The following is a 20,151-nucleotide window of genomic DNA, read 5'->3' on the forward strand; positions in this document are numbered from 1 at the left end:
CACTTTCACAGAGAGGTTTTTAATATTATGGTACCCACTGGTAAAATTTAGCAAGTAATCCTCAGCATTCAGCTGTAACTCCAAAATCACCCTCTCAGTTCCATTGTCATCTGATCAAATTAATAATCTGTCCCCTACGCTGCTGTCCTTCAAATCACTCTCTTATCGAGCTAACCCTTAAATAAACTCTTCTCTCCATCCCTCAACAGACAAAACTAACTGTAAGTCCTCAAACCCTGTTTCCCAGTCAAATATTGTCTATTTAGAGCACCACCCTTGGTATCTTGTGTGTTGCTGAGGTAATTTTCACTGCTCTACCTTGTCACACTCTGTTGAAACAAAGGCACAAATCTGATCTAGGGATCCATTTAAGCTACATAGTATGTTAGAGCTGTGTGATCAGATCTCCTGATTTATACTGGGGCAGATGAGATTTGGATTGGGCTGGGGGGTGGGGGGGATGAAGGCAGCTTCACCTGATCTCATGATCTTGGAAGCTAAGCTGGGTCAGCGCCTGCTAGTATTCAGATGGGAGCCCACCAAGGAATACCAGGGTTGTGATGTGGAGACAGGCAATGGCAAATCAACTCTGAAGTCTCTTGCCTTGAAAATCCTACGGGGTTACCATAAGTGAGCTGTGACAGCACTCTCCTCCACCAGATTTATTTTAAGGAATAGCAAACTATGTACATTGTCCAGCTGTTATGGGCAGTTTTTCTGTAGCTGCTTGTACTGAGGTTAGCTTTTCCTCTTCCCCCAGCTGTCCAGCAACTGTTCCAAATATAGTGGACTACATAACAGTAGTCAATAGAATCATGTTTATTAATTTTAAGGTTTTATCTGTTTTAAATGTTTAACCCTTTACATGCCTAAATATTGTTTAATTTTTATGTTGGATTCATTATTGGAAGCCGCCCTGAGCCATTCGTGGGAAGGGCGGGATATAAATTCTAAATAAATAAAATAAAAATAAATAAATAAATAAATGTTGGTCTGAAACAGCAGAACAAAGTTTGAGTCCAGTGGCACCTTTTGTGTATCTGAGGAAGTGTGCATGCACACAAAAGCCTATACTTTGAATAAAACTTTGTTGGTCTTAAAGGTGCCACTGGACGCAAACACGGTTTCAGTAGTCAATAGAGTGAGCATTTCCAGATGCTTCAGGGTCTCAAAAGTACCCAGCCTTACCAGGGGGGTTAACTGGGTGAGATCAGTGCCTTTCTGCCATCTTTCCTGTCCTCATAGGAGCTGTTCCTGTGTGTTAGAGAGAGAGAGAGAGAGAGAGAGAGAGAGAGAGAGAGAGAGAGAGAGAGAGAGAGTTCATAAACGCTTTTCCGAACCACAATTCCCTAAAACAATATGGCGCTCCCAGGACCCAGTTTGTGAGACCCTCTCACCGTGTAGCTCGGACTCACTCAGATAGTGTGGTTAGACATCATCCACTTTCAATCACTTTACCGTAGGTCACAATCATTTATGGTAGCTAATTAAGAGCTTTCATTTAAGGAGCCCAAGAATTAAGGTGTTGCCGTTGTCAACTGGCCAACCCTACTTCCTGGTTACTTGTATTCTACCAGTCTTTTTTTCTTCACTACTGGAGTTAATAACAGCTCAAGGAAACCTATTTCATGCAGTGGAAGAGATGCACACTCCCCTGCTCAGTGCCTCAAACCTCACGTGTTTGCTGTCCCACTTTCTTTAAAAGTGCCATTATAGCCAATCGTTCGTCTTTATTTTTTTTTTCCCATCTACAGTGTCTCATTTTTCAGAACTTTGTGCCAGTAATGACTTAATGCTTTATGGATTTTTGCTAAAATGGGTGCCACCCCACCCCCGCATCTTCCTGTGACTAAAGGTGGAGTATTAGATTCAAGACGTAAAAACACTCTCAGAAAACCATTCTCCAGAACCTCCGTTTGACTGAATTTTAAGAGACCCCATAATCCATCCCCATATTTTACTTGTGCCATTATTCTATCTGAAAATAATTTAACAGCAAAAGGGATTAAATTGCCACCCCTACTGAGCATAAAGCGCAGTAGAGCCTTAACAGACCTTGAAATTTAAAGTTTAATGGCTAACAAGTAAGTGGACCATGAATGATTTCCAGAGAAAAGAATCCCATGATGTTCTAAAGTGTTGATTTGTTCAGCAGAGGTAATCGCCAAGGTACCACTTATGACTAGGAGGATGCCCACCCAAAATGACAACCTTCATCTTAAGAAATTTAATTAAGGGCTTTTGGAAGCTAGAGCAATAAAAATACCGTTCATCGTAAATTATTCTAAGACTGATCTGTGAATGAGAGAAGAATGCCTTGTCTTTCTTGCACATTAAAACTGATGCAGAGAAATTTCTATAGTTAGATTGTGATGGTTTTTACATGCAAATTAAAGCAGGGCCAAGAGGTAACATTCATGGACCAGGATATTCTCATTGCTGATATGAGGACTGCGGAGTCGACAGACTAAAATTGTCCTCACAGCCCTCACGTCTGTGTCAGTAAATTAAGATTTTAATTAAAAGCAGGGATCACCTTTCAATACTTTTTATGCAACAATTTGAGCCGTAATCAGTGTATATCTAACGAACCGAAAGCTAACATTAAATCGACAACTATTGTGTGCAGATTTATTGTGCAGGGTGGCAGAGAATCCTTGCGTGTACCCAAAGAACAGATAGTCCAGATGTTCAAAATACTAATAGCTCGGAAACCAGCCTGTTCTTGTGTCAGCATCCCGTCTTTAATCACCCTAGCTTCTAATTCACTTGCTAAATATCTGTAATATAATTTAGATACCATGTCCAAGAAATTATATAATTGGGCTATAATTACTTAATGCATTTCTCTTTGAAATAGGAACAATAATATTGAGTTCTTGGGTACACATTACTGAAATATGGCCTGGTTATCCAAAGAAGTCTCATTCATTCACATTCTAGGCTGTGGATCTGGCCATGCCATGCCACCTCTTCCCTCTAGAAAATGAACATATGTATGCAGGATGACCATATCAGATCCAGGGCTTTTTTTGGAGCAAGAACTCCTTTGCATATTAGGCCTCACACCCCTGATGTAGCCAATCATCCTGGAGCTTACAGTAGGCTCTGTACAAAGAGTCCTGTAAGTTCTTGGAGGATTGGTTACATCAGGGTGTGTGGCCTAATATGCAAATGAGTTCCTGCTACAAAAAGAGCCCTGATCAGAAGTTACAAATAAAACATTGTCAGCTTTATTTAGAGTGCTTCGTTCAGAAAACAAAGCAAAGATCACGTGGTATTTCATCTGGTATCACAAAATTGCATAAGTCAGTTTTTCGTGTTGCACAGCAATTGTGTTTCTTGATAAATCACACAGAATATATCACCTCTTGGCCTACCTTAGGCAACCCCTGCCTGTATCAGAGGACTTAATGACACCGACTCCAAAATGCATGGAATCCTGAATGCAAGCGAGTTTCACTGATCTCAAGTCAATTACAGGTCGTGCCGAGCTAATCCTGAATGCAAGCGAGTTTCACTAATCTCAAGTCAATTACAGGTCGTGCCGAGCTAATCATAACAGGTGACAGGTTAATGTTTATTTATTTTTTGAAATTTGGGAGCAACCTTTCCAGATCCACTTGAAGCAGATCACAGCTAAAACAATAAAACAAAACCAACTAAGACAATACAAAGTCAGTAAAACTATAAGCATGTGACAAAACAAGCCTAACTCGGCTGATATTAAGTGCAAATTCACATATGACACCTTTTTGTTATTGTTTATCAGGGCTTTCTTTGAGCAGGAACACAGTTCCGGCTGACTTTGTGTCAGGGTGTGTGACCTAGTATGCAAATGAGTTCCTGCTGGGCTTTTTCTACCAAAAAAAGCCCTGTTCATATATTGGATACATTTATATAACATTTTCTGCCGCAGGATTCAAGGTAATTTACAATTGCAAGTAATTCCTACAGCATGATACACAACACCAAAAAAGGAACTGAGACAGAAAAAGGAAAAGAAACAAATTTAGACACTAACTCTTGGCTCTTACAAGTAGAGTCCTGCATGAATTTGTGCAGTGGGGTGAGATTTCAGCCCCCAAGCCGCTCCTCTTCCTCGAGTAGTCTTGGTCTTCCCTCCCTCTTGTAGGCTCTGCAGCAGACAGAAGAGTATGGTGTGTTAGTAAACGTTCTTGCCTGAAACTTATTTTTGAATTGGAAAGCTTGGGAAAAGCATTTTGCGAAATGAGAGATGGAGTACCGACTTGTTGCTATGAAAGCTGATTCCACGGAAGATTGAAATATGCAAGTTATTGAGGAACATAGATCCAAGAAATTACATGAACTGTGGATTCCCTTTGTGGATTTTATTGGACATTTAAAATGTTATGAAAGTATTGGGACTCCATGTTCTTGGTGTATGTTCATTTGTTCCTATGGCCGTTTTCGCACTCACATTTTACTGGCGCCACGACCCTCCTGACGCCGGCGAATCTGCATGGATTTCGCACCAGAAGCGCCGGCGCACCCAGAAGCGCCGGCTACTTCCGTCGCTAAGCCAGCGCAAATGCAAATCGCAAAGATGCAGGAAAACATTTGCGCTGGCTTAGCGACGGAAGTAGCCGGCGCTTCTGGGTGCGCCGGCGCTTCTGGTGCGAAATCCATGCAGATTCGCCGGCGTCAGGAGGGTCGTGGCGCCAGTAAAACGTGAGTGCGAAAACACCCTATGTTTATAAATACTTTTGTATAAGAGAATTCGGTATTGCATGTTTGCAGAATTTTTGTTGAAGCAGTTGTGATATATCCTTAAGTGGATTGTGAGTGCTTTATTTAGAGGCTGGTTACCGCATAAGCATTTGCTTTGATCAAACCATTCCTATCCATGATTCTCATTTGTGTTGCCTAAGCCCCTGGTGGAGGAGCGTAAGCCCCCAGCTCCTCTCTGTGCTCGGGATAATAGTAGGAGGGGGGGAAATTAAAAAATGGCCATTATATGACATCACTTCCAGGTAAAACCCAGACATTCCAGTCCTCTATAGGAATCACTGGAAACTCTATGGAGAGGACTCATGTCACTTCCAAGGTCTCCCTGGAAGTGATGTCATCAGGGGTGGAATTCTAGCAGGAGCTCCTTTGCATATAAGGCCACACACCCCTGATGTAGCCCATCCTCCAAGAGCTTACAAAAGAGAGCCTTGTAAGCTCTTGGAGGATTGGCTACATCAGGGGTATGTGGCCTAATACGCAAAGGAGCTCCTGCTAGAATTCCACCCCTGAATGTCATAATGCTGCTGATGGCTACCTGCCCCATATCCCAGCCCCCATCTCCTGCTGGTTACTCCGCTGACCTTCTCCATTGCTCTACAGTTCTCTGGGTCCTCAGACTTTCTACATATTAACTACAAACAAAGGCCCTTGATGCAAAGTCACATTATTAATGGAAAAAGTCTCAGCACATACTTTGGTAGACACCTACTGGTCTTTCATCAAAGGACCCAGGATGATTGCATCTACATCTATACACAAATGCATTAGTGTAGATAACAAAGACTTGGCTAATTATATACACTGATGTATCTTCTACTGCCCAGTTGATCAATAAAGCCCTAGTTAATGTAAGAACTCTCTCTCACGCACACACACACACAAAGGTGCAGGGAAAAGCAACCAAAATGATCCAGAAAAGTATTTTCCTGTTTAGTTTGAAAAAGAGGGGGAAAGTTTCATGTCCCTTATAAAGAAACAAGAATGTGCAGTTTCCTAATAACCAATATGTGGTGAATTTGCTCTGTTGACTTGAGAAGAGGCATGAACTTGTCTCTTAGCCGGTGGGTTGAAGCCTGAGGCCTGCGGCTAGCAGCTTGGTGGACCGTCGCAGCCCCAGATGTGTTTTCTTTGCCTTCTTTGTTTAGACCAGGGGTGTCGAACTTATTTGTTATGAAGGCTGGATCTGACATAAATGAGACCTTGAAGGACCGGGCCATGTCGGGTTGGGCCATGTGTGTACCTATTTAAGATTAGGTTGCAGAGATATAAATTTTATAAAGGACACAAACACAAATATATCTTTTTAAAAACTTAGAACATGCTTAAAACATTAGCACTCATTGGTCGTAAAGATGCTTTCTTTGTATTTTTCCCATAGGATCCAGGGAACTGGGCAAAGAAAGATCTGGCTCTTTCCTTCCTTCCCCAGGGGACTGGGGGGGAGCCTCAGCCAATGGAGAAAACAGAGGTTTTGCTCTGTAGCTCCTGAGCAATAGAGCAAGCCTTGCAAAGCAAGTTGTTATGTGGAAGGGAGAAGGCAGCAGATGACAGCCAGTTGCTCGTGGGCCTGATAGGAACTTTCTGGGGGCCTGATTCGGCCCCCAAACTGCATGTTTGACACCCCTGGTTTAGACAGTTCTGTAATCAAGACAGTTCTATAATCTGTAATCAAGAACATCCTGTAAGCCTTTCCCATGTACCTCAGGAGAGAAAAGCAGCATAGCAGTTCTTCAGCAAAGAAGGCATGTGGAAGGCAGCGTTGTCATGAATATGTTTTCTGAGCGAGAAAACAAGCACGATTTTTACCCTTTAACTGGGAGGCCTGATTTCAAAGTATGTTTGGGGGGCAGCAACAGACCCAACTAGATTGGTGACCTTGCTATAGCTGGTCTCCTGAGCATCGGCTGAGCCCCTTGGCTGTCAGTACGGCAGCCTTGACAGGAAAAGGTGCTGAGAAAAGCAACTGAAATGATCCAGGGATCTTCCCTACAAGGAAAGGCCAAGGATAGAGAGAGAACTTATTTTCTTTTCTTTTGCACACTACTGGAACATCAGGTTGCCCAATGGGCCGTGGATTTTAAAAAGGATTAAACAAAATAATAGAAGATAAATCTCTCAGCAGCTGTTATCCATGATGGCTAAATGAAATCTTCCTGTTCAAAGGAACAAGGATGCTTGAGGGCAACAAAAGAGGAAGGCAGTGGCCTTCATGCTCTGCTTGTATGGGTTTTTTTAACATACGATAAGTTTATTGGAAATGTCCAAGTTATACAGAACTTTGTTGAATGAAGTAGTATCGAGTAGATTAATTCTACATATAATAAAATTCTACTGCGTATAAAGTACTATAATATATATAATAACCTTATATACCATCTTATTTAGCATACAAGATATCATCCAGTTTGCCAATAAACAACTAAATACATATATATATATATATATATATATATATATATATATATATATATATATATATATATATATATATATATATATATATATATATATATATATTTTTAAAGGTTGTCCCCTGTGCAAGCACCAGTCATTTCCAACTCTGGGGTGACGTTTTATCATGACGTTTTCACAGCAGACTTTTTACGGGGTGGTTTGCCGTTTCCTTCCCCAGTCATCTACACTTTCCCCCCAGCAAGCTGGGTACTCATTTTACCGACCTCAGAAGGATGGAAGGCTGAGTCGACCTTGAGCCGGCTACCTGAACCCAGATTCCACTGAGATTGAACTCAGGTCATGTGCAGCTAGCTTGGACTGCAATACTGCAGCTTTACCACTCTGTGTCACGGGGCTCCCAATACATACAGATATATATATGTCTATATGCATAAATAAATATCATATTAAGGGTAAATTAACTGGCAATTGGGTTAGAATTTTTGACTCTTAAGTTAAGAATATTGCCTTGCTCCATCCCAAGTCAAACGAAAGGGAATACATAAATAAAAAGAGAAAGAGGGGATAGCTTAAGTTAGAAAGAATTATAGTGAAAGATATTGAAGGCAAGTTGTATTAATAGGTAGTTTTTAGATTCAGTATACTCCAGAAATGGAAGCCATTTTTCTTCAAAAGATGTGACCTTGGGGCAAACGTCAAACAAGGAAAATTGTGCCAAGATTTTCTTCATGATTAAAATGTCCTGGATTTTTGAAAACCAGAGTTCAGGGGATATATTTCCATGGAGATGCTGTAGCCGTTTTAGCAGCTGTAAGGAGACTTTCAAGCAAATCGTGAGAAAGCTTTGGAACCTTCAGTGTTTGCCAGTATTGCAAAAAAAAAAAAAAAAGACTTCAGGAGAGTGTGGGATGTTGTAACCAGTAATGTGTTTAATGTGCTCAAGAATCTGTCTCCAGAAAGCTTCTATTAGAGGGCATTGCCACCAGCAATACACAAATGAACCAACATGACATGCTTTGCTTTTTGATTTCCCTGGGGCATCTGGTCAGGTACTTAAGGCACCAGAGTGCTGGACTAGATGAAGAAGAAGAAGAACCCTACTTTTCTCTACCCTAAGGAGTCCCAAAATGGCTTACAGTTGCCTTCCCTTCCTCTCCCCACAGGCACCAGGTGGGGCTGAGAGAGTTCTGAGAGAACTGGCCCAAGGTGTCACGCAGCTGGCTTCACTCGAAGGAGGAATGGGGACTCAAACACAATTTCCAGATTAGAGTCTGCCATTCTTAACCATTATATCACATAGACATCTCCCTTGATTTGATCCAGGAGGGCTTTCCTTTTTAATGTTCAGCAAATTTTAAATTTGGAGGGGGGGAATATGGGGGAGAATAGTAATCTTTTCAAAATAAATACTAAAATAGAATGATATTTCTAATCCAATAGATTTCGAAATGTATCACTGAGATATACGAGTTCTTCCACACATCCTTGATGTTTGCACAAATTGGGGGAAGCCTTTGTTGCACTGAATGTGTAGATTTCGTGTTTTGAATGACAGGCTCAATATCACTAGGATGGAAGAAAGACCACTACCTAAATTATGCAAGAATTTAAATGCAAGGTTTCTGCTGAGAGAGGAGAATTTGATCTTACATGTTGGATTCTCATCTGGTCCTTTTTTGTTTAAAAAAAACTCTTTCGATTTATCAGCAACTCAAGATAAAAATAGATCACACAGTTCCAAAATACAGCATGATTAAGTGGCCATTAGTGTCATTAGGTTTGGGCCTGGCTGTACTCATTTCAACAGAGATATATGATGGAGAAATACTTCATCAAGCCAAAGCGCATCTCTGAGAGAACTGCTTTTTTCAGCCCGAAACGTTCAGTCCTTACCTGTCGCTGAGTGTTTTTAGCAAAGTGAAAGCAAAATGCAAAGTTACTCGTGAAAATGGCTGACTTGCCTTGAGTTCCTTTTTCCCTTTCATCTTGTCCCATGTCCCAATTAGTGATTCCACCAACCACTGTATTCCCTGGCTGAGAATATGAACTTGTTAATAAGAACATAAGAGAAGCCATGTAGGATCAGGCCAATGGCCCATCCAGTCCAACACTCTGTTTCACACAATACACACACACACACACACACACACACTGTGGCTAATAGCCATTGATATTTTTATCCAATCCCCTCTTGAAGCTGGCTATGCTTGTACCCGCCGCCACCTTCTGTGGCAGTGAATTCCACATGTTAATCACCCTTTGGGGGAAGAAGTACTTCCTTTTATCCATTGTAACCTGACTGCTCAGCAATTTCATTGAATGCCCACAAGTTCGTGTGTTGTGAGAAAGGGAGAAAAGTACTTCTTTCTCTACTTTCTCCATCCCATGCATAATCTTGTAAACCTCCATCATGTCACCCCGCAGTCGACGTTTCTCCAAGCTGAAGAGCCCCAAGCTTTTTAACTTTTCTTCATAGGGAAAGTGTTCCAAACCTTTAATTATTTTAGTTGCCCTTTTCTGGGCTTTTCCCAATGCTATAATATCCTTTTTGAGGCGGGATGACCAGAATTGTACACAGTACTCCAAATGAGTCCTCACCATCGATTTATACAGGGGCATTATGATACTGGCTGATTTGTTTTCAATTCCCTTCCTAATAATTCCCAGCATGGCGTTGGCCTTTTTTATTGCAATCGCACACTCACCTTCAGTGTGAACTTGTATGTTGTACATTGGATATCCAAGACAGAAAATAATTCCTCCTCTTCCTCCTTTCCACCACCACCTTGCTATGACTGCTGTCTTTAGGGTTGCCAGCTCCAGGCTGGGAAATACCTGGATATTTGGAGGGTGGAGCCTGAGGAAGGCAGGGTTTTGGGGAAGGGAGGGACTTCAATGGAATGTAAGTAGGGTTGCCAGATCTGGATTGGGAAATACCTAGAGACTTTGGGGGTGGAGCCTGGAGAGGGCGGGGTTTGAGGAGGGGAGGGGCCTCAGCATGGTCCAATGCCATAGAGTCCACCCTTCAAAGCAGCCGTTTTCTCCAGGGGAGCTGATCTCTGGCAGCTGGAGATCAGTTGTAAAAGTGGGAGATCTCCAGGCCCCTTCTGGAGGCAAAATAAAATAAAATAATACATAGAGGAAGCCGTGGAGTAGATACTTAGCAGACAAAAAAGAGACACAGGCCTATAAATTACTAGAAAATTGGTGTCGTAAAAATGCTTTTTGGAAGGAGCACAAAAATGGAAACATTCACAAAGCGTAAGAATACACGTTATAATAATCTCGTATTTCAACAAGGCTCATGCATAAACCGCAAACAGGCTCCAATAGGAGCCAGCATTCCGGGACTCGTGAAAAGAAATATCTGTGAATTGATTGAAACAGAGCTACCCCAATCTGCATGTCTGATGAAGCAGACCAGTGAAATGGCCGGCTCCAGCATGCAGCCCTGTCATTGGAACGTGTGGGGGTCTTTTGCTACTTCTTTACCCACTTGCTATTTCTAAAATATGGACTGGATCCTGATATGAACTTTGTGAGAATTGCAATGGGCCTTGATATATATTGGAGAGTCCTGAGTCTGCTTGTTTGCGGTTTATGCACGAGCCTTGTTGGAATACGAGATTATTATACTTGTGTATTGTTACACTTTGTGAATGTTTCAATTTTTGTGCACCTTCCAAAAAGCATTTTTATTACACCAATTTCCCAGTACTTTATAGCCGTGTGCCTCTTTTTTGCCCATCTGGAGACTGGCAACCCTATTCCAGAGTGGTCATTTTCTCCAGGTGAACTGATCTCTATAGCCTAGAGAGCTATAGAGATCTCCAGCCACCACCTGGAGATCTCTATAATAGTGGGAGATCTCCAGCCACCACCTGGAGGTTGGCAACCTTAGCTGTCATTGTAATACCAGCTAGCTGACTAGATAGGAATAAGGGAGAGGATTTAGCATAATGTCATCCATCCTGGGGACAGCATTTCACAATATTCATGGTGTCTTAGACATTGATAAAATATTGTTCAGGGTGCTGGAGAGAAAAATAGGAGGAAGCAAGGAAGGGGTGGGGGAGAGAGAGAGAGATCCTTCAGTCTTCCTAGCTGCTGCCATCACAAAATATGTAAGTGGGCTAGGGCTGTGGCGGGTCAGGGGTTTGGGGAAGAGACCATCAGTATTAATTGAACTGAGCCAGCTAGGCTGGGAGACAGAACCCAGGAGAGAGCTGCTGGGAAGGTGAACATATGAAGCTGCCTTCTACTGAATCAGTCCCCCCCTCGGTCCATCTAAGTCAGTATTGTCTACTCAGATTGGCTGCAGCTCTCCAGGGTCTCAAGCTGAGGTTTTTCACGCCTATTTGCCTGGACTCTTTTTAGTTGGAGATGCCGGGGATTGAACCTGGACCTTCTGCTTCCCAAGCAGATGCTCTACCACTGAGCCACTGTCCCTCTCCTACAGCTGACTGGGCCACCGTCCCTCCCCTACAGTGATTTTATTTTATTTTATTATTTTTGCCTTTCCTAAACCACTCAATCACTGGAGAGTATTACCTGAGGTTGCTTTGTAAGAGAACAGAGTTTGAAGGCGAGTGGGTGCTTGTAGCCTGCTGGAGAGTGATGTTTTTGTTTGGGTCTTTGTCAGGTCTGTTGCTCATTGATCAAGGTCTGTTTGCCTGAGGCTGATTGCAGGCCCTATCCTCTGCGGTTGCTACTGGGAGGTGGAAACTGTAGACCTCCTGTAAGGTTCCTCTTAGACAAAGGCATGAGCCTTTGGCATGACCTGAAGGACAAAAGTTGAAAGGCTCTTGGCGTGTGGCTCTTAACCTGGGATAGAGATACCATTCCCCAGGAGGGGGCAGGGGATCCCTGATCCAAGCGGGGGCCATGCATGCCTGCCATGCAAGCAATGAATTTGTGGCTACCGGGGAAGGCACGTGTAGTGCCCGTTTTTTGGGGGGAAGGCTTTTGGGGGAAACGTGGGGGCATGCGTGTGCGGCACTGTGTCCCTGATGCAATGATGTTACTCTGTTTGATGTCATAGCATTGAGGACAGCCCCTCCTGGAATGCCCTCCAAATCCCCCTGCTGGGGAGAAGATGAAACCTGGCAACTTTAACCTGGGGATCAGGCCTGGGGGCCTTGCATCATTCTAAATGCCTTTAAACCAATAACCGGTTAGGAAGGTGGAAAGCCAGGGAGCGAGGGCTATCCAGTGTTTTGTAGAGAATGCTACATGTACTCTCTACCCACTGGGGAATAAGGGAAGTGACTAAAGCAGATAATTTTGTTATAGTGGGAGACTTCGACTGCCTTCACATTGGCTAGGTAAACACATGCTTGAGTCACACTGTAGAAATGAGATTCCTAGACATAATAAATGATTGTGCACTAGGACAGTTGGTAAAAGAGGGGTAGTGATTTTGGACCTGGCTACTAGCCACAGTGACTGAAGGGAAGCTCTACACCAGGGTGGCCAAACTGTGGCTTGGGAGCCACATGTGGCTCTTTCATACATATTGTGTGGCTCCTGAAACCCCCACTGCCCCGTCACCTGGCTTGGAGCAGGCATTTGTCTCCTTAAATCAACTCTCCAAGCTTAGCCTCTCCTCCCTACTGTCCCTGTTTCCTTCCTTCCCTCCCTCCCTCTCTCCCTCCATTCCTTCCTTCCTCCCTCCCTCCCTCCCTACCTACCACGCTGAGCCCACTTGCAGGATAGGGTGGGATATAAATTCAAAATTAAAATTAAATTAAATTAAAAAAATTAAACATCTGATGTTTATTCTATGTGGCTCTTATATTAAGGAAGCTTGGCCTCCCCTGCTCTTCATTCAAAGGCACTAAGCCCTCCGCAGGAACTGGTTGGCCACTGTGTGAGACAGGATGCTGGACTAGATGGACCATTCGTCTTAACCAGCAGGGCTCTTCTTATGCTCTTACGAATGAATTATATGCATCATAAAATATTTTTTCTTTTATAAGTATTCTCTGCTGTTCCTCATGATTTGCCTTCCTAATTCAAGCATTGGGAAGTTTTCCTGTAACTGATATAGAATCATAATGTGTGTTTCATAATCTTGGCCGGTGGCAGCCAAGGATATGCAGGATAGGAAGAAGAAAGGACATGGTGATAATATCAAGGCATGGGGCGTTTTCGCACTGACCTTCAAGTGGTGCGACCACCCTCCTCACGCCAGCGGATCTGCAGGGATTTCGCACCAGAAGCGCCGGCGCACCCAAAAGAGCCGGCGACTTCCGTCGCGAAACCAGCTCAAACGTTTTCCTGCTTCTTGGCGGTTTCCGTTTGAGCTGGTTTCGCGACGGAAGTCGCCGGCTCTTTTGGGTGCGCCGGCGCTTCTGGTGCGAAATCCCTGCAGATCCGCCGGCGTGAGGAGGGTGGTCGCACCACTTGAAGGTCAGTGCGAAAACGCCCATGGAGTTGATTGAACTGGATTTGTGAAGGTTCAACATGGGGCTGCCGTTTTCAACAGCAGTCTCAAGTTGAGCAGGAATGCACAGGAATGCAGTTCTGACTGGCTTGGCATCAGGGGTGTGGCCTAATATGAAAATGAGTTCTTTTTCTACAAAAAGCCCTGTGCAAAGCAATGGTGACATCCGGGGGGGGGGGTGTTGCCTAATGTGCAAATGAGGTCCTGCTGAGCTTTTCCTACCAAAAAATCCCTGTAACACATTTTTCGACTTTGTATTGGAGAGGATATAAGGAAGGTAGAAGATCTTGTCCATTATGTACAAGGTATGGCCATTAAAGTAAGTCCTGAAATGAGATAAGGAAGTCTTTATTTTGGTCCATGAATAAAGTCGTTATTTCCAAAAAAAGAAAGTTGCCACAGAGTCTACCTTCCGAATCAATAGCATCCAACGTCCACCGTGAGTTTTTAGGTTTACTGCTATTGATTGCTAATAACAGAATATTAATTTAACTTTATTTAATTTATGTCATGATTGCTGTGGACTGTTTGCATACATTGATAAGGGTAAAGGTAGTCCCCTGTGCAAGCACCAGTCATTTTTGACTCTGGGGTGACGTTGCTTTCACAACGTTTTCATGACAGACCTTTTTACGGGGAGGTTTGCCATTGCCTTCCCCAGTCATCTACAGTTTTCCCCCAGCAAGCTGGGGACTCATTTTACTGACCTCAGAAGGATGGAAGGCTGCGCCAACCTTGAGCCGGCTACCTGAAACCAGCTTCCGCTGGGATCGAACTCAGGTCGTGAGCAGAGAGCTTGGACTGCAAGTCTGCAGCTTTACCACTCTGCGCCACGGGATAGGGAGTTGTTAAAACTGGTTGAAACGATAGACCTTACCTGTTCTTTGAGGATTAATTTTTAAGCATCTCCATTATTACTGGCCACCATAGCCTGTTGTCTCTGAATACCAGGGCCAGGAGGCAAGACGATGATGATGATGATATTGGATTTATATCCTGCCCTATACGCTGAATCTCAGAGTGGTCACAATCTCCTTTATCTTCCTCCCCCACAACAGACACCCTGTGAGGTGGATGGGGCTAAGAGGGCTCTCACAGCAGCTGCCCTTTCAAGGACAACCTCTGCCAGAGCTTTGGCTGACCCAAGGTCATTCCAGTAGGTGCAAGTGGAGGAGTGGGGAATCAATCCCGGTTCTCCCGGATAAGAGTCCGCACACTTAACCACTACACCAAACTGGCTCTCAAACATTGGGAAAGGCCCCAACCAGCCTCTATGCCCTATTGTTGGACCTCCAGAGAGGGTTGCTGGCTCTGACTTGGGGAATACTTGGAGATTTGTGGGTGGAGCCTGTGGAGGACAGGGTTTCAGGAGGGGGGGAGGAGCTCAGTGAGTTACAATGCCACAGAGTCTACCTTCCAAAGCAGCCCTTTTCTCCAGGTGAACTGGAGATCAGTTGTAATAGCAGGAGATCTCCAGCCACCACCTGGAAATTGGCGACCGTAACTCCAGAGGAATTCACTGGCCAGTGTAAGAGACAGGATGCTGGACTAAATGGACCACTGGTCAGATCCAGCAGGGCTCTTTTTTATGCTTTTACATGATGGTAGTTCAAAAGACTGCAGGCACTTTTCTTGAGATTAAGCCCCAGGGACCACAGTGTTCTTTCTTCCAAGAAAGCATGCATGGGATCAAAATGCAAATAGTTGTTTATTGTTTTCAGGGGTCATTTTGTAGAAAAATAGGTGGTGGATCTCATTAGCATATGCCGCCCCCACCTCCAACCAAAAGCAACCTGACGCAAGAAAGGAGAGCCGTGGGCGAGCGAGGCCTGCTTGGGCTGGATAGAGATCCAGCCAGCCTAAGCAGGCCTTGCTCACCCGGGGCTCTCCTTGGCCGGCACCCCATCAAAAGACCAGCAAGCCATCCGCCACCCAAAATCACATAAGAAGTGGAGAAAGGGTGGTGTGGGCTTCTCCAGGGGTTAATGAGGGCTGCTGGGGGTGTGGCAAAGTCCCTGGTGGCTGGCTGGCTGCCCGCTCTCCTAATCCAGGGATTGTTATGCAGCTGCACCTCCTATTCAATGGACAAGGTAGGTGGGGAGGAAGAGGGGGAACCCTCAAAAAGGCTCAGAAGCTGTGCTCCTATGAGCTCCTGCTGAATTCAAGGCCTGATTGTTTTGAACGTGTTCTTTTTGAAATGAAATCTAACTAGCTAATTTAATTGTGTTTTGTTCAAATTCCTTGCAGAGCTTTGCACTCTGGAGTGTGGCAGCCATGGTGTTTGTGCAAGAGGCCTGTGCCAATGCGAAGAAGGCTGGGTAGGCCCAACATGCGAGGAGCGAACGTGTAATTCTCATTGTGCTGAACATGGACAGTGCAAAGATGGCAAGTGTGAATGCAGCCCTGGCTGGGAAGGGGACCACTGCACCATTGGTAAGATTGGTGTGTACACACTTCCAAGGAACCTTTTGGTAATATCACTTTTGGAAATAGAAATTCTTCTGGAAATTCTTCAGCCAAGTTCTGATTTGGGTTGCTTTGTGAAGTCATAAACAGTAATAAAACTGTGTACTACCAATACGGTACATAAAATCCAAAATATTATATTAATACAGACGAATAAATGTACACTACAGTTCTGTATTTTCAAAAAGACTGTACCATACAGATATTATACAAATTGTCTTCTTCAAAAGACGAAAGGAAGAAGTGTAGTATTTCCAAGTCACACTATTAGTAACAACTCCTTAAATGTTCAATATTATAACAGCACCCACCTCACGGTCCCACTGGATCGCTTTTATGTGCTGTTTATGGCTACCCCAGCCCCTCTATCGCCTCAGTTCTTCCTTATAAAACTTTTACCTCAGGAACATAGAGCTTAAGGGGTGGGTATGATATGGATTTCACTCTATATTAGTCTCTTCGGGGTGTTTGTTTTCAGTTGGATGTATCATACAATTCGTAGGGGACCACAACAGCTTTGACAGTTTTCCCAAATTATAGGCACCAGAGAACTTTAACGTAAACCACACATATTTATTTTAACACAAAGTCTTAAACTGGGGATATGGGAGATATTTACATGGGCTATAAAGTATCTCATGCAGTTAATACGTTGCTCAGTATCTTCAGGTTTTATAATATATCTTTCTTAGGTCTCTCCGGTTCACAGTTCCTCTATATAATACACTCCACCACTAGTATAGGCTGGCCTCTTGGGTGTAATGTGCCAAGTCTCTCAAATCGACTGGAGCCTCTACTCCCAGCCCTTCAGACTTTTAGACCCACATATATTCCCTCAACTACCTCTCTAGATCTTAAGAGATGTAAATATGTGTCTGTGACCATTCAGGTCTTCACTGTGACACTCCTTCTTAGTCACACACAGCCCCTTGCTGTTTTTATAGAGCTAGCAGTCAGCTTTGCTTCTCATGAAGACTCTCCTTAGCTACTGCCCCAGCTCCTTCTCAAAGACCAACTCTCTCAGACTCTGTCAGGCCTGACTCTCTCAGCCGTTAGCTGTCAATCTCTCACTGAGAGTTCCGAGCACTCTGGCCCCACCCTCAGGTCACCTGACGCAGGCTCTGTGCGTCTTCAGTTTTCCTTGTTTTTTTGTTAACCCATACCTTACTGACACAAATATGTTCAATTTTAGTCTGCAAAACATTTCTTTCTTCACCATATAGATCTTCTTTCTCTAACGTGAATCTAGCTTATTCCAAACATGTTTCCCAAATGCTTTCTCTAAGAACAGATCAGATTAAATTTTATCCCAGGAAGACATTCTGTTATTATATCAACTGGAACATAGTCCTCTGAAGTGGATCGCAGTGGAAAAAAAAGTTTCTAATTTTTCTTTGCTTCGGTGTTCCTATTATTTTGGTGGCGTGGAGGGGAGAGTTCTGTCCTGCTTGTGTTTTGCACCCTCTAGTGGTCGATTCTATATTGCATCGTGTTATGTCTGGCATAAAAACCTGGTATGCTGGACATAAAGTGATGTAATATAGAACAGACCACAAGAGGGAGCAAAACGTGTGTAGATTTTATAAAAAACAACAACAACAAAGCAATAGGGACACACAAGTGAAGAAAATGGGAATGTAAAAGAACCCATAGTATCCAGTCCATTATACAGGGAAATATTTGGATTGTGTCTGGAGCAAAGAGCTGAATTCCTTAGCAGAAACAAATAAAAGTTACCCATTTACAGCAGTGCACATTTTATTTGACCCAGCTTGGAACCATGTAGACATCAAAACAATTTGTCAGTCCCAAAGCAGGAACTGAGCATAGCCATAGCAAGATGCACACCAGCCAGCTTGCTAGCTGCCCACCTGAGAGGGAGCCTACATCAGAAAAAGTCTGCTCTCTGGAAGCAGATCATGTCTCATCTGCTACCCCCTTCCCCCCGTTGATACCCCTTTGGATTCTTGTGGTCAGGGGTGGAATTCTAACAGGAGCGCCTTTGCATATTAGGCCACGCACCCCAGATGTAGCCAATCCTCCAAGAGCTTACAAGGCTCTTTTTTGGGGGGAGGATTGGCTACATCGGGGGTGCGTGGCCTAATATGCAAAGGCGCTCCTGCTAGAATTCCACCTCTGCTTGTGGCCCTGTTGTTTTAGTTCCCATCTGTGCTGCAGCCAAGGCCAAAAGTCCACGCTGCAATCTGCTCCTCCCAATCTCCTCCTCCTTCTCCCAATCTTCCTAACTTAGTTTGGCCCCTATAAAAGGGAGGAATCCAGTAGCACCTCAGAGATCATCAAGTTTTTCAATGCTTTTGAGAGGCAAAACTCCCTTCACCAGTTACAAGTTGGAATGGAGATCTCTGTGTCCTTATATCCCAGTCAGAAAGTGGGAGGGGTGCTGCAAAGATGGAACTGAAGGCGCAGAGGAGAAACACTTAGGGGCAGAAAATTAGCATCTGTACTGTTGGGGCAAATGCACAGCCTAAGTCACTGGTTAGTATAGGAGCCCCGTTAGTATAGGAGCCCCGTGGCAAAGCTGCAGTACCGCACTCCTAAGCTCTGCTCACGAACTGAGCTGGGTTGAGGTAGCCGGGCCAAGGTTGACTCAGCCTTCCATCCTTCCGAGGTCGGTAAAATGAGTCCCCAGCTTGCTGGGGGGAAAGTGTAGATGACTGGGGAAGGCAATGGCAAAACCACCCCATAAAAACTCTGCCAAGAAAACGTTGTGATGTGATGTCACCCCATGGGTCAGTAATGACTTGGTGTTTGCACAGGTAATGACTTGGTGTTTGCACCTTTACCTTTTTAGGCCACTGGTTGTGTGTTTTGACTTACGACTGAAGCATCTCACTGCTGTGTGCCTGTGTAACTGGACTGAGACGATAATATTTCGCTATTTCAGGAGAATTGCATTCTATGTCAAATGGTGATAAAACGCACCCCGTAACTATGGCCATTAAAAATAACTGCCAGCATCTGTGTTTGTTTCACACTTTGTTGCCAGGCGAAATATTTTCACCTGGCCATTGAAATAATGAGATGAGATTTGTGTTATCTTTCATCCATATAAGTAGAAATAGCTGCCTTTTAAACGATAGCAGCGATGCTTCTATCTTAATCAACAGATGGCAACTTAACACTGAAAGGGGTTATGTATTTTCATTTTGGTACATAAATTCCAATGGCCCCTATGCTATTTTTTTAAGCAACTCATTCAAGGTAAGCTGTTAATATCTGAGCTCAAAAGTGGGGGTGGGGGGAGAAGGTACAAACCTTTTATGCAGATAGATGTTTGTTCTATTCCATTTTTGTTTTTGTTTGTTTTGCCTACATCTCTTGGTGGCCCAACTCTATAAAGCTGAAGTATTGATAGCAACAAAGTTTTGGACCACTGAAGGGATGTGATTTCGAAAATGGCATGATTGCACTCCTGGAATACATTCACACTACACTAAATAATGCCTTTTGCAACTGGATTTCTACGGTGTAAGAATAGCAAAAATCCACTTGCAAAACACATTATTTAGAGTAGTGCGAATGTACCCCTGTTTGATTTCTCCCCTTAAATTGTTCCCTTCAGTCAGTCCCTTACCAAATCATTGCTTCTGTGTATGACATGAAAATCTATTTGCTCCTTCTCTTCCCACCCTTCCCACTACACAACTAAACTCTCTTACTAGTTCTGGTCATCTCCGGCCTTGAATGCCACAGTTTTCTCTCTGGTTTCCCTCGTTCGACCCCTCACTTCTGCCCGAAGCCCCGCTGCCAAAAACATTTCACCTCTCTTGGAACTGGTAAGGTGGCATTCTTTCCTAAAATCTTCCCATCCTATTCAGAATCTTTGCCCTGTGGCATGGCCCAGAACTTTTTGAAAGGGGAATCTGGAACTGCACAGTGATACGTGACTGCAATTTCCTCCACGTAGCATGTGTTGCCACAACACATCTGTGTGCATTCAGGCACCCGTGCTTTGTTGTTTGCAGTCATATTCCATGATATAGAGAAGACTATGAGGACTGAGAGAAAATCTGCAGGCCTGAGCGCTTGACATCAGTTAATGCAGAAGAGTG

The 20,151-nt window shown here is 43.8% G+C and overlaps 1 protein-coding gene across 1 annotated transcript in view; it reads left to right on the plus strand.

Moving 5' to 3' along the window:
- Window positions 1–20,151, plus strand: part of TENM1 (teneurin transmembrane protein 1) — a 713,021-nt gene that overhangs the window by 456,195 nt on the left and 236,675 nt on the right. Inside the window, 1 exon segment of the mRNA XM_060250020.1 lies at window positions 15,860–16,045. Coding sequence (XP_060106003.1) covers window positions 15,860–16,045 — 186 coding nt within the window.

Source organism: Heteronotia binoei, chromosome 11 (genome assembly GCF_032191835.1).
Source record: "Heteronotia binoei isolate CCM8104 ecotype False Entrance Well chromosome 11, APGP_CSIRO_Hbin_v1, whole genome shotgun sequence".
In the NCBI taxonomy this organism is placed as follows: domain Eukaryota; kingdom Metazoa; phylum Chordata; class Lepidosauria; order Squamata; family Gekkonidae; genus Heteronotia; species Heteronotia binoei.